Here is a 13,349-nt window from a genome sequence, read left to right as displayed (position 1 = left end):
CCTCTGACGCACGGGGACTTGACGGGGACTTCCCTGTGGCATTCCCCTTGACGTCAGAGGGGGCGGGGTCACCCGTCCTCCGTTATTTAAGAACCGTCAGAAGAGAAGTGTCACACAGCGGGAGCCTCCCATCCAATCGTTGATGCGGAGCAGCCCGAGAAAAGAAGATGAAGAGAAGAAGGCGCCGCTGAGGAAGATGCTGGACGAGAACACCGGAGAAAGAACCAGAAGATGGAGAAAGAAACCGAAGGAAGATAGAAGAAAGAAGAAGCATTTAAATAAAGGAATTGTCAAAAACTCTCGTCATTTTTGACACTTTTTTTTTGTGAAATGGTAGGGGTACTTTTGTACCCCCTTACCATTTCACACAGGGGGGAGGGCCGTGATCTGGGGGTCCCCTTGTTAAAGGGGGCTTCCAGATTCCGATAAGCCCCCTGCCTGCAGACCCCCATAACCACTGGGCAAGGGTTGTGGGGATGAGGAGGTGTTTTGGGGGGCTACCCCCAAAGCACCCTCCCAATGTTGAGGGCATATGGCCTGGTATGGTTCAGGAAGGGGGGCGCTCTCTCATCCCCCCCCCCCTCTTTTTCTGCAGCCTGCCAGGTTGCGTGCTCGGATAAGGGTCTGGTATGGATTTTGGGGGTACCCACGCCATTTTTAAAAAAAATTGTGGCTTGGGGTTCCCCTGAAGGGCCTGGTATGGAATTTAGGGGGACCCCCCACGTCCTTTTTTTTTTTTTTTTTAATTTTGGTTCGGGGTTCCCCTGTAGGGAATTCCCATGCCGTTTTTATGGCGACTATTAATGAATTGCCGGTCCAACAATACACAACAGTTCATTGATTAAAAACGGCATGGGAATTTCCCACAGGGGAACCCCGAACCAGAATTTAAAAAAAAATGACGTGGGGGGTCCCCCTAAATTCCATACCAGGCCCTTCAGGTCTGGTATGGATATTAAGGGGAACCCCGGCCAAAATTAAAAAAAAAAAATAGTGTGGGGTCCCCCTCAAAATCTATGCCAGACCCTTATCCGAGCAAGCAACCTGGCAGGCCACAGGAAAAGAGGGGGGACGAGAGAGCGCCCCCCCCCCTCCTGAACCGTACCAGGCCACATGCCCTCAACATTGGGAGGGTGCTTTGGGGTAGCCCCCCAAAACGCCTTGCCCCCACAACCCTTGCCCGGTGGTTGTGGGGGTCTGCGGGCGGGGGGCTTATCGGAATCTGGAAGCCCCCTTTAACAAGGGGACCCCCAGATCCCGGCCCTCCCCCCTGTGTGAAATGGTAAGGGGGTACCCTTAAAAGTACCCCTACCATTTCACAAAAAATGTGTCAAAAATTACAAGAGACGGTTTTTGACAATTCCTTTATTTAAATGCTTCTTCTCCCTCCTCCCTCCTCCCTCCTCCCTCCTCCCTCCTCCCTCCTCCCTCCTCCTCCTCCTCCCTTAAATAACGGGGGGCGGGGTCACCGGGTGGCCCCGCCCTCCGTTATTTGAGAAGCGTCACACAGCGGGAGCCTCCCTCCATGCCATCATGAATGCGGAGCGGCCCGAAAAGAAGATGAAGACAGAAGCGTCACACAGTGGGAGCCTCCCTCCATGCCATCATGGATGCGGAGCGGCCCGGAGAAGATGAAGAAAAGAAGATAGAGAGAAGGAGACGCTGCGGAGGAAGATGCTGGACGAGAACATCGGAGGAAGAACCAGAAGAAGATGGAGGAAAAAACTGAAGAAAGAAGTTAGAAGAAAGAAGATGGAAAGAAGAAGCATTTAAATAAAGGAATTGTCAAAAATTGTCTCGTAATTTTTAACATTTTTGACAGTTTTTTTTGTGAAATGGTAGGGGTACTTTTGTACCCCCTTACCATTTCACACAGGGGGGAGGGCCGGGATCTGGGGGTCCCCTTGTTAAAGGAGGCTTCCAGATTCCGATAAGCCCCCTGCCCGCAGACCCCCACAAAGGTTGTGGGGATGAGGCCCTTGTCCTCATCAACATGGGGACAAGGTGCTTTAGGGGGGACCCCAAAGCACCCTCCCAATGTTGAGGGCATGTGACCTGGTAAGGTTTGGGGGGGGCGCTCTCCCATCCCCCCCCTTTTCCTGCGGCCTGCCAGGTTGCGTGCTCGGATAAGGGTCTGGTATGGATTTTTGGGGGGACCCCACGCCAATTTTTTTTTTTTAATTTTGGCGCAGGGTTCCCCTTAAAATCCATACCAGACCTGAAGGGTCTGGTATGAATTTTGATGGGGACCCCTACGTCCTTTTTTTTTTTTTGTTTTTTTTTGTTTTTTTTTTTTTTTTTTTAATTTTGGTTCAGGGTTCCCCTGTGGGGAATTCCCATGCCATTTTTATCAATGAACTTTTATGTGTATTGTCGGACCGGCAATTCATTAATAGCTGCGAGTAGTTTTAAATGACTTTTTTCCTTTGAAGTGTCATTTTGCTGTCAGACTGTTCTAAACACGGGAAACATGCGCCCCTTTTACAGGCATACTATAGACACCCCCCAGGTACGAAATTTAAAGGCATATTACACTTTTATTGTTTGACTTTAAGCATTATTAAAATCACTCAGAAGGACAAAGAGGGCAATCTGTCACAAAGACCTGGAGCACCAAACTGTATGTTGTCTACCGGGCGCTCGGGTTTGGCACATCATGGATCTGGTGGACAGATTACTGGGAGGAGCTGGGGAAGACCCGGCTGTCATGGTGCACGTTGGCACCAATGACAATGTCAGAGGAAGATGGAGTGTCCTAAAAAATGATTTTAGGGACTTGGGAGCTAAATTGAGGAAAAGGACCTCCAAGGTAGTATTCTCACAAATACTACCGGTACCTCTAGCCACACCAGAAAGGCAAAGGGAAATTAGGGAAGTAAAAAGTGGCTGAGGAGCTGGTGTAGAAAGGAGGGGTTTTGGTTCCTGGAGAACTGGGCCGACTTCTCAGTCAGTTACCAGCTCTTTAGCAAGGACAGACTGCATCTAAATGAGGATGGTGCAGATCTGCTGGGAGTTAAGATGGCTGACAAGTTAGGGGGGCTTTTAAACTAGGCAAGGGGGGTAGGGTCCAGAGGTAAAGATAGTCAGCGCTGAACAAATTCCAGAGGGTAGTATTGGGGGCATTGGTGGTAGGTTGACTAAACCACCTAAACTCGGCTTTTGAACAGTGAGAGCCGCTGCCGAGTGCTATGTAGCACATGCTGGCCGCCGTCTGCCTGCATGACACGCTGATCATGTAGGCAGACGGCGGTGACTCGTGTATAAGTTGAGGGGGGCACTTTCAGCCCCAAAAAAGGGGCTGAAAAATTTGACTTATACAGGAGAATATACGGTACAGTAACAAGTCCTTTTTGCAACCTCAGAACACCCAATAAGAAGATAGTATGTGACAGGTTTAAACTATGTGGCATGTTCACCAATGCCAGGAGTCTGGTGGACAAGATGAGTGAACTAGAGCTGTTATTGTACAAGGAGGATTTAGATTTTTATTAATTTCAGAGACCTGGTTCAAGAGCTCTCATGATTGTCTGGCAACCATTCAAGGGTATTCCCTATATATGCAGGTATAGAGGGGGTAAAAAAATTATGTACAAGTGAATATGAGAGACGACACCACTAAGGGAGCAAGGGAGGAGGTGGAATCCCTATGGGTAAAGCTACAAATGGAGGAAACTAAGGGAAAACTGGGAGTATGCTATAGACCCCCTAACCAGAGGGCGAAGGGAGAGGCAGACCTCCTATCACAATTTGGATTAACCGCAAGGATGGGAGGTGTCATTATTATGGGGGATTTGAATTATCCAGACACAGACTGGGCGGAAGGAACCGCACATTCATCTAAAGCTCGCCATTTCCTAAATGTCTTGAAGGACAATTTCATGGGTCAGATCGTAAATGCACCAACTAGAAACCAAGCGTTAAGAGACCTACTGATTACCAACAATACAGGCCTCATCCACCTCCACGGATGTGGAAATACATGGCAATTTAGGAAACTGCGATCACAGGTCAATTCGTTTCAGTATAAATGACACAAATAGGAAACCTCAGGGGAATACAAAGGCACTGAATTTCAAAAGAGCCAACTTCTCTAAACTACAATCCTTGCTAGACGGTACTAAATGGGATAAAATCTTAGGAACAAAGAACACGGAGGAAAAATGGGTATGCTTTAAGAGCATATTAAATAAGGGTATTAGTCAGTGCATCCCAATGGAAAATAAATTTAAAAGCTAATAAAAGTCCTGGATGGCTTAACTCAAACATAGAAATGCATATAAAAGCAAAGGAGAAGGCCAAAAAAATACAAGGCTGAGGGATCATCGTCGGCTTTCCAACTTGACAAAGAATGCAACGAGAAATGTAAGGGTGCAATCAGGGCAGCTAAGATAGAACACAAAAGGCATATAGCGGAGGAGATTAAAAAAAAATCCCAAGAAATTCTTTAAGTATATAAATAGTAAGAAAGGGAGGTCAGATCATATTGGTCCCATAAAGAATAATGAAGGGAATCTGGTTACCAAGGATGGAGAGATGGCGAAGGTATTGAATTTATTCTTCTCAGTCTTCACGAGGGAAACGGGGGGGGGGGGGGGGGGGGGCTTCAGTAACAAAAGCTGCAATGTTTATCCCCCATGACACGTCACAGGAAGCACCCTCATGGCTAACCGAGGATAGAATTAGAAATGGACTTGAAAAACTTAACATTAATAAGTCACCGGGACCAGATGGCATGCACCCGAGGATCCTTAAGGAACTTGGTCAAGTAATTGCCAGACCATTGTTCCTAATTTTTTTACGAACAGTCTACTGACTGGAATGGTACCAGCTGATTAGAGAAAAGCCAATGTAGCACCAATATTTTAAAAAAGGGCCAAGATACATCCCTGGGAATTACAGACCAGTTAGCTTAAGATGAATAGTATGCAAGCTCTTGGAGTGGATAAGGGACTATATACAAGATTTTAGTATCAGCAGTAATCAGCATGGATTCATGAAGAATTGTTCTTGCCAAACCAATCTATTAACCTTCTATGAGGAGGCGAGCTGTCATCTAGATAAAGGAAGGCCCATAGACGTGGTGTATCTGGATTTTGCAAAGGCATTTGATACAGTTCCCCATAAACGCTTACTGTACAAACTGAGGTCTGTCGGCATAGATCATAGGGTGAGTACATGGATTTAAAACTGACTACAGGGGCGAGTTCAGAAGGTAGTGATAAATGGGGAGTACTCTTAATGGTCCGGTGTGGAAAGTGGGGTCCCCCAGGGTTCTGTTATGGGACCAATCCTATTTAATTTATTCATAAATTATCTGGAGGATGGGATAAACAGCCCAATCTCAGTATTTGTGGATGATACAAAGCTAAGCAGGACAATCATTTCTACATGGCTAATGAGGTTTAATGTAGAAAAAATGTAAAATAATGCATTTGGGTGGCAAAAATATGAATGCAATCTACTCACTAGGGGGAGAACATCTGGGGGAATCTAGGATGGAGAAGGACCTGGGAGTCCTAGTAGATGATAGGCTCAGCGGTGGTATGCAATGCCAAGCTGCTGCAAGCAAAGCAAACAGAATATTAGCATGTATTAAAAAGGGGATTAACTCCAGAGATAAAACGATAATTCTCCCTCTCTACAAGACTCTGGTCAGGCTGCACCTGGAGTAAGCCATCCAGTTGTGGGCACTGGGCACCAGTCCTCAGGAAGGATGTGCTGGAACTGGAGAGAGTCCAGAGAAGGGCAACAAAGCTAATAGAGACTGGAGGACCTTCGTTGTGAGGAAAGGTAGCGAGCACTGAACTTATTCTCTCTGGAGAAGAGACGCTTGAGAGGGGATATAATTTCAGTGTACAAATACTGTACCGGTGACCCCACAATAGGAATAAAACTTTTCCATGAAAGGGAATTTAAAAAAGACACGCGGCCATTCACTAAAATTAGAAGAGAAGTGGTTTAACCTTAAACTGCATAGGGTTCTTTACTGTAAGAGCGGTAAGGATGTGGAATTCTCTTCCACAGGCAGTGGCTTCAGCAGGGAGCATCAATAATTTTCAAAAAACTATTAGATAGGCGCCTGAACGACCACAAATTATTATTATTATTATTATTATTATTATACAGGATTTATATAGCGCCAACAGTTTACGTAGCGCTTTACAACTTGAGGGTAGACAGTACAAATACAATACACTTTGATACAGTAGGAATCAGAGGGCCCTGCTCCTTAGAGCTTACAATCTAAGAGGGAAGGTCAAGAGATACAAGAGGTAATAACTGTGGGTGATGTGCTGATTGAGAAGATAAATGTACAGTTGTTAGGTGGGGGCCAGATAGGCTTCTCTGAAGAGATGAGTTTTCAGGGATCGTCTGAAAGTGGATAAAGTAGGAGAAAATCGGACGGATTGGGGTAGAGCATTCCAGAGGATGGGGAGGCTCTGGAGAAGTCCTGAAGGCGAGCATGGGATGAGGTGACAAGGGAGTTTGAGAGCAGGAGGTCTTGGGAGGAGCAAAGAGAACGATTAGGTTGGTATTTTGTGACTAGGTTAGAGATGTAGCTGGGGGCCAGTTTGTGGATGGCTTTGTAAGTTTTATAGTTAGTATCTTGAATTTAATTCGGTGACTGAGTGGCAGCCAATGGAGGGATTGGCAGAGGTGTGTAGCAGACGCTGAGTGGTTTGTGAGGTGGATGAGCCTGGCAGCAGCGTTCATGACGGACTGAAGTGGGGATAGCCTATTTAGAGGTAAACCAATGAGGAGGGAGATGACCAGGGAGTAGATTAGAAGCTTTGTGGTGACATTGGTTAGGAAGGGGCGTATCTTAGAGATGTTGCGGAGATTGAGGCGGCAAGTTTTGGATAGTGATAGAATGTGGGGTCGAAAGGTTAGTTCAGAGTCCAGGATTACACCTAGGACCTTGGCGTGGGGAGATGATGGGTTGATAGTTGAGCCGTTGATATTGACAGGGAAATCAGGGGAAGTGGCACCTGAGGGAGGAAATATCATGAGCTCGGTTTTGGATAGCTTGAGTTTGAGGAAGTGATGTGACATCCAGGCTGATATGTCTGCTAGTAAGTTGGTAATGCGTGAGGAGACAGATGGAGAGAGCTGGGGGGTGGAGAGATAGATTTGGGTGTCATCAACGTAGAGATGATATTTAAAGCCGTGGGAAGCAATCAACTGACCCAGGGAGGTGGTGTAGGTTGAGAAAAGGAGGGTCCAGGAACAGAACCTTGGGGGACCCCAACGCAGAAAGGAAGAGGAGAGGAGGAAGTAGAGTTGTAAGTGACACTGAAGGAGCGGTGGGATAGGTAGGATGAGAACCAGCGAAGAGTACAGTCACGGAGATCAAAGGAGTGGAGTTTTTTGAGGAGGAGGGGGTGGTCCACTGTGTCAAAGGCAGCAGAGAGATCCAGGAGAAGTAGTACAGAATAGTGTCCATTGGCTTTAGCCATTAGTAGGTCATTTGAGAGTTTAAGGAGAGTAGTTTCCATGGAGTGTTGAGGGCGAAAACCGGACTAAAGGGGATCAAGAAGTTTATTCATGGTCAGATGGTCGCTTAGTCGGTTGTAGACCAGTCTTTCAAGAAGTTTGAAGGAGAAGGAGAGTAAGGAGATGGGACGTAAGTTGTTGAGATTGGTGGGGTCCAGTGAGGGCTTTTTAAGTATGGGGGTGACTAGCGCATGTTTTAGAGAGTTTGGGAAGATGCCACAAGAGAGGGAGAGGTTGAAAATGTGAGTTAGAGAGTGTAGAATCGAGTCAGAGGGTGAGCGTAGCATTTGCAAGGGAACAGGATCCAGGGGGCAGGTGGTTAGATGAGTGTTAGATAAAAGTTTAGCAACCTCAGTAATAGTAGCAGGGTTGAATGAGGGAAGTAATGATTGTATCTGTGGACATGGTGTGTTGTATGGGGGAGGTTTTTGCGCATTGGTGATCTCCTCATGAATTGTATCAATCTTAGTTTTGAAGTGATTGTATTACAATGTAATACAGACATAAAAGCACACACAGGTTGGACTTGTGTCTTTTTTCAACCTCACCTACTATGTAACTATGATCATGACAATTTTTCCAAGTGTAACTCCAGTTTGCATAACCATTTGCCTTTATCAGACTCTGTTAATGCAAAAGACACTGACCAGTTTATTGAATTCTCTACAGGCCAGCTCTCCAGCCAATTGCCACAGCCCAAATCTTTTCCACCCGGAAGCCAAACTTAACGCTGTCTCGCAGCCTTGATCCCTGTTTTAAAACTTTGAAATTTCACAATATCTTACCTCCAGAACAAGTAATGGAGGCCTTTTCTTCTGACCTTTTGGACTCTGCTTTAAAGGCTCAGTCTTGTGTTCCGCCCAATCTATCCCCTGGAAAGCTGTTTGTTCCCCACCACCTTAGGGTTAAAGTGCTTTCAGAAGCACATGACGCTAAGATGGCCAGGCACCCAGGGATTACTAAAACTTTTTCTTTGGTTTCTTGTGGGCTTTGGTGGCCCTCGCTCCATAATGACACCTGTTCCTATGTAAAAGCTTGCAAAACTTGTGCTCACTCTAAGCCCTCAGAAGTCAAGCCCCCTGGATTACTCCTACTTGTGCCTGTCCGTAAACTCTCTTGGACCCACATCCAGGCTAACTTGTCATCCAGTTCCGCTGGCTCTACATCTGCCAATGCGGTCCAGTCAGTCACTACACCTGCCGATGCAGTCCAATCAGCCTCTGCACCAGTTATTCTGGTTCAGACCATGTCAATTGAGCCTCCTGCTTTTTCTTATTCAGAACTTTCTGTAACCTGGCCTCGCCCTGCTGCTACTACAACCACTAAAAACCTGAATAAGAAGTTCAATCCATCCTTTGGATAGACTGCCTCATTCGGCTAGGTGGGGGTTTTCAACCTTTTCTTTCAAACCTCTCTGCAATCTGCTTGTGTTTTCAGCTGTCCGACTTGACTCTTGTGACATGTTACCTGCTGACCAGTAATAGTATAGCACTATTAAAACTGGGAGAGAAAGAGGATAGAAGAAGTCAATCAGGTTCTGCAGCATGCACATGTGCAAGGTAGTGCAGAATGAGTAGACTTTTATGAGCAGTGTGCTTTTACTGTTTCATTATCCTATCAGCAGGCTGGGAGTGTGTTTTTTACCGAGGTATTCAGCTGCAGTGAAGGCCAAGAACCTGGCTGTGCTCTTGGTCAAGAGTTCCCGCATATGTATTTCAACCAACGTATTTAGCCTCTTGCTTGACATTTAGAGTTAGAAATTCTGTCACTACAAATAATAAACACATCATTGTAAAAGGCATTTATAATACTGTACTTGCTATTTAACTGCTATGTCACTATTATGTCCCTGAGCTATTGTATACAGTATATTATGCCCATAGTTCTACCTTCATCTTATCAGTAAATTGCACTGTTTACTATATTCAGCCAAGCCATGCTTTCACATGCACAATCCCTTGTTAAATGGGATGAATTCATGTAAAAAAATGGCAGAAAAATTAGGCAAGGTAGGAGAAACGAGTCATGGCCTTAAGGATAGTCACGACAATATTTATTAAAGGAGATGACGCTAACTGAAATGTATGTAGGTGCTAATAAAGTTTCAAAGTACTGATTCTGTAATTCAGACACATTTCCGCTTCCTCTTAAAATACCTTTTGTGTGTACAGGTGTCTGGAAAAATAAGTTTGACCCCAGTAAGACTTCTGAAGATACATTTTATGTAAACGATGAGGAGACCATACATGTGGATATGATGCAGGCAAATAAGTATCCTTTGAGTTACTTTACGTTTGAAAAGTTAGATAGCCAGGTAAGTGTGCGTATATTGGTGCTTTACTTAAATATACTGGCCATTGGATGAAGGGGTATCAGAACTGGACCCAAATACTGTTCAGACCAAATGTGACCAAATATGATTTATTGCCTTATAAGAGCCATACACACTAGACAGATGAAAATGCCAGAACCTTTGGCAGAAACATCAGCATAAAAAAACGTGTGTAGTGTCTTGTATCGCACAAAAGTTTGAGCATTTGCTTTTTGTAAGTCTTTTTTCCAAACGCTTCCCCTCTGCTCATTTTTCACTATAATCATTGTACACTTGAAAACGCTGAATGCCCTAAACACCGTGTTTAGGCGCTTTTATGTGCTAAAAGTATATTTTCTGCCACTAAAAAACTCACTTGTAATGTGGGGGTTTTTTTCCCCCCTGAAAACGCTCCTCTGCAAATATATGCCTGTAAATGGCCAAATGTGCATGAACAAGTAGGCTAACAAAGTTGCTTATACAGGTTGAAGAAAAAGAATTCCAAAAGAATGTATAAGCAGAATTTTTTTTTTTTTTTTCTGCTCAATGTTTTTATAAAGCCTAAGTGTTATCCAGGTCATGGCTATTCAGTTTCAGTGAAGCTGAGACTTCCGCCATCCAATTTTTTTTTCTATTCTGCTTTTCCTTTAATTTGCTCTGTACAGCAAGAGCATATATTTGCAGTTGCGTTGGCTTTTCATTCACAAAATATGGCACTGCAGCGCACCACTGCACATGCTTTACTGTAGTACAGTCTTTAAATAGGCTCTCAAACTAGTCAGGTTCAATGCAATGCTTCTAATGGCTTAAACATGTTGCATTAAGATGGCTGTTCATTTGAATAGACTGCCTAACGCCCGAGAGTGAACCTAAAATCATACCCGCTACCATTTTTTGTGTCACAGTACAGAGCAATACAGGTAAGTTGGGGTACCATCCAAAATAAATCAACTTTGAATTAAAAATGAATGGCACCATGGTGCACCAGTCCATGTAACGTGCATTGCCATGTGTAGTGGTAATGCAGCACAACGGTGTGAATGATTCTAAATTGTGAAAGTCAAAACAAAAGTGAATTAATGCAGAGATAAACTAGAAAGAATTTTTTTTAAATTTCTTACCCATTACTGATTTACAAGATTCTTTAAGTGGATGTAAACCTGATTTTTTTTTTTTTTTTTTTTTTTTAATTAAATAGAGACTTCTGTCTGGTACAGTAGAGGATGTCAAGTCATCTGTGCCCAGTCTTGCCACGAAGAGTTAATCCAGCTCTGAGCAATTCTCTTGTGTTTTTTTTGTAGTAAGATAAAAAAACAGCACACAGATAAGTCTGTCACCACTTTCCCCACTGCTGTGACTGACATCTCATTTCTTTATCTCATGAATGGCCTGAGAGCAGAAAATATGTTACAATTCCAGATTCACCCCCCCCCCCTTTTCTTCTCCAGCTCTCCCAGGATTAGCTGCTCCACACCTCAGCATGATTGGGCATGCTGAAGTCATGTGGTGCCTTTCCTGAGTTTTGACTTGATGTTATTCAAAACTCAGGAATAAGAGTAGGCGTAGGAGAGTGTAGAGGTGGGCGGGGAGTCTTGTGACATCACGACTCAGCCCATGAGCTCCGGCAAAGAGACCCACCCACCAATTCCAGAGTTTTGTGGGGCTCCTACTGCTGAAGGGGGTGACATTTTCAATGTAGGGATATAGGCAGGAGGCTTGCATGTGTGTGTGTATATATACATTAATACTGTGCCATTAGTTTATACTGGGTGAGTAGTGGGTTTATATCCACTTTAACTTTACTGTTGTATATGGGAAACTGGGAATGTTGGATGGATGACCTCCTTTTTTTTTTTTTTTCTTCAACAAGGTGGCCAAGCTGCCTTTTAAAGGAAACATGAGTTTTGTCATAGTGATGCCTCATCAGATCGAGTGGAATGTCTCAAATATTCTGGATAAGCTGAATAAGAGTGAACTTTACAGTCGTTTGCACAGGGAGAAACCAACTACGTTGAAAGTGCCAAAGTTGAATCTGAACTTTAAACTGGAACTTACAAATGCTTTATCTAGTCTCGGTAAGTATGCTAGGCAGGACTGTGCTGTGGGGAAAAGCTGTGTAAATCTGAGTACTGGATTCATATGACTTGTACAACTGTGTTGTTGTTAATAATAATTTATTTTTTATTGGTGTATTTAGCTGTTTATCTGGGGTTCAGCTATATTGAAAAATAAATAAATATATGTGTATGCGCTAAAGGCTATAAATACGTGAACAAAGAATATAATAAATCTATGCAATATTAAAAATTATTATAAATTATAAACAGTGTCACACACCTGTGAAGAAAGTGACTATAATCCACAATTGAATATATGAAAAATGGTAACATGCACCATGCAAAAAAATGTGAGAAAAAAAAAAATCCTTTAAATGATTAAAAAAAATATATAAGTGCTACTTGATAAATAAAGTGTCCGAAACCAATTCATACAAATGAATATATCTCAGTCCAAGCCATTCATAAGAGTATATAAATCAAAGTGCACAATAGTGTCCAAACAAATAGCAGGCAATCCTCATGCTGGTTTTTTTGAAAAAGTGCTAAATATTCCTCATGCTCTTCTTATGAGATGTGCACATTAAGGCATGCTGCAGTGCTCTCCAGTGATCCCCAATGGATAATGCGCTCACCTTAGAGCATGTGACACAGTAGCTAAACAGTGTCAAAACACGCATTAGAGCCACTCCAGGGCTCACACAGGGTATGCTGGTGATGATCTGTATCTCGCTCAAATGGTGACATATATGAAAGAAAGGAGACTCATAGCATAATACTGCCAGGAATTTATTTGAAAAGCCCTAAAAACAATCCCTCCAGGAGGGTACTCACAATGCTTGGGTGCGTCAGTACACCATCCTATCCAAAACATGCAATACAGATGAATCCTGTGGCGTGCGGTGCGGTGTTCAATCCTCTGCCTGTCTGTGTGTAGAAAGCTCCGTCCTGCCCCTCCCTTACGCGTCTTCGGCACAGGGTATACGTGCCTTCATCTGGGGGATCTAATAGGACGGGCGCTCTATGTGTAATTTATACTATCACAGCGGCCATTTTGCCTGGGACCGCTGACATCCTAGTGTTCGGCTCCAGCTATGTAAAAGATAACAGCGGCCATTTTGCCTAGGGTCGCTGACATCCTAGTGTTCGGCTCCAGCTATGTAAAGAACAACAGCGGCCATTTTGCCTAGGATCGCTGACATCCTAGTGTTAGGCTCCAGCTATGTAAAAACAACAACAGCAAATGACGCTGTGTGCCAGCCTTGATATTTTAGAGAAAGCAGGAAATGAAAAGCTATAGTAAGCGATGTTTAACCCTATCTACATAAATATAATCCTAATCCAGGACAGAGCCACACATCAGAGTAGACACCATATCGCACACCACAAATAACGGTAATTGCACTAGCGATTAATATATGGAACAACAAAAAACTACAAATGTATAAATCTCATGGCATAATCTATAACAATATAAAATATATAAA

General features: G+C 43.8%; 1 protein-coding gene across 1 annotated transcript in view; it reads left to right on the top strand.

Annotated features, from left to right (window-relative positions):
- Positions 1-13,349, top strand: part of SERPINF2 (serpin family F member 2) — a 92,260-nt gene that overhangs the window by 57,048 nt on the left and 21,863 nt on the right. Inside the window, exons 6-7 of the mRNA XM_073616623.1 lie at positions 9,666-9,808; positions 11,676-11,880. Coding sequence (XP_073472724.1) covers positions 9,666-9,808; positions 11,676-11,880 — 348 coding nt within the window. The remainder of the gene's footprint in view (positions 1-9,665; positions 9,809-11,675; positions 11,881-13,349) is intronic.

Source organism: Aquarana catesbeiana, linkage group LG02, assembly GCF_042186555.1.
Source record: "Aquarana catesbeiana isolate 2022-GZ linkage group LG02, ASM4218655v1, whole genome shotgun sequence".
NCBI classification, from domain to species: domain Eukaryota; kingdom Metazoa; phylum Chordata; class Amphibia; order Anura; family Ranidae; genus Aquarana; species Aquarana catesbeiana.
Note: the sequence above shows the minus strand (reverse complement) of the source record. Positions and strands in the feature narration are given on the sequence as shown.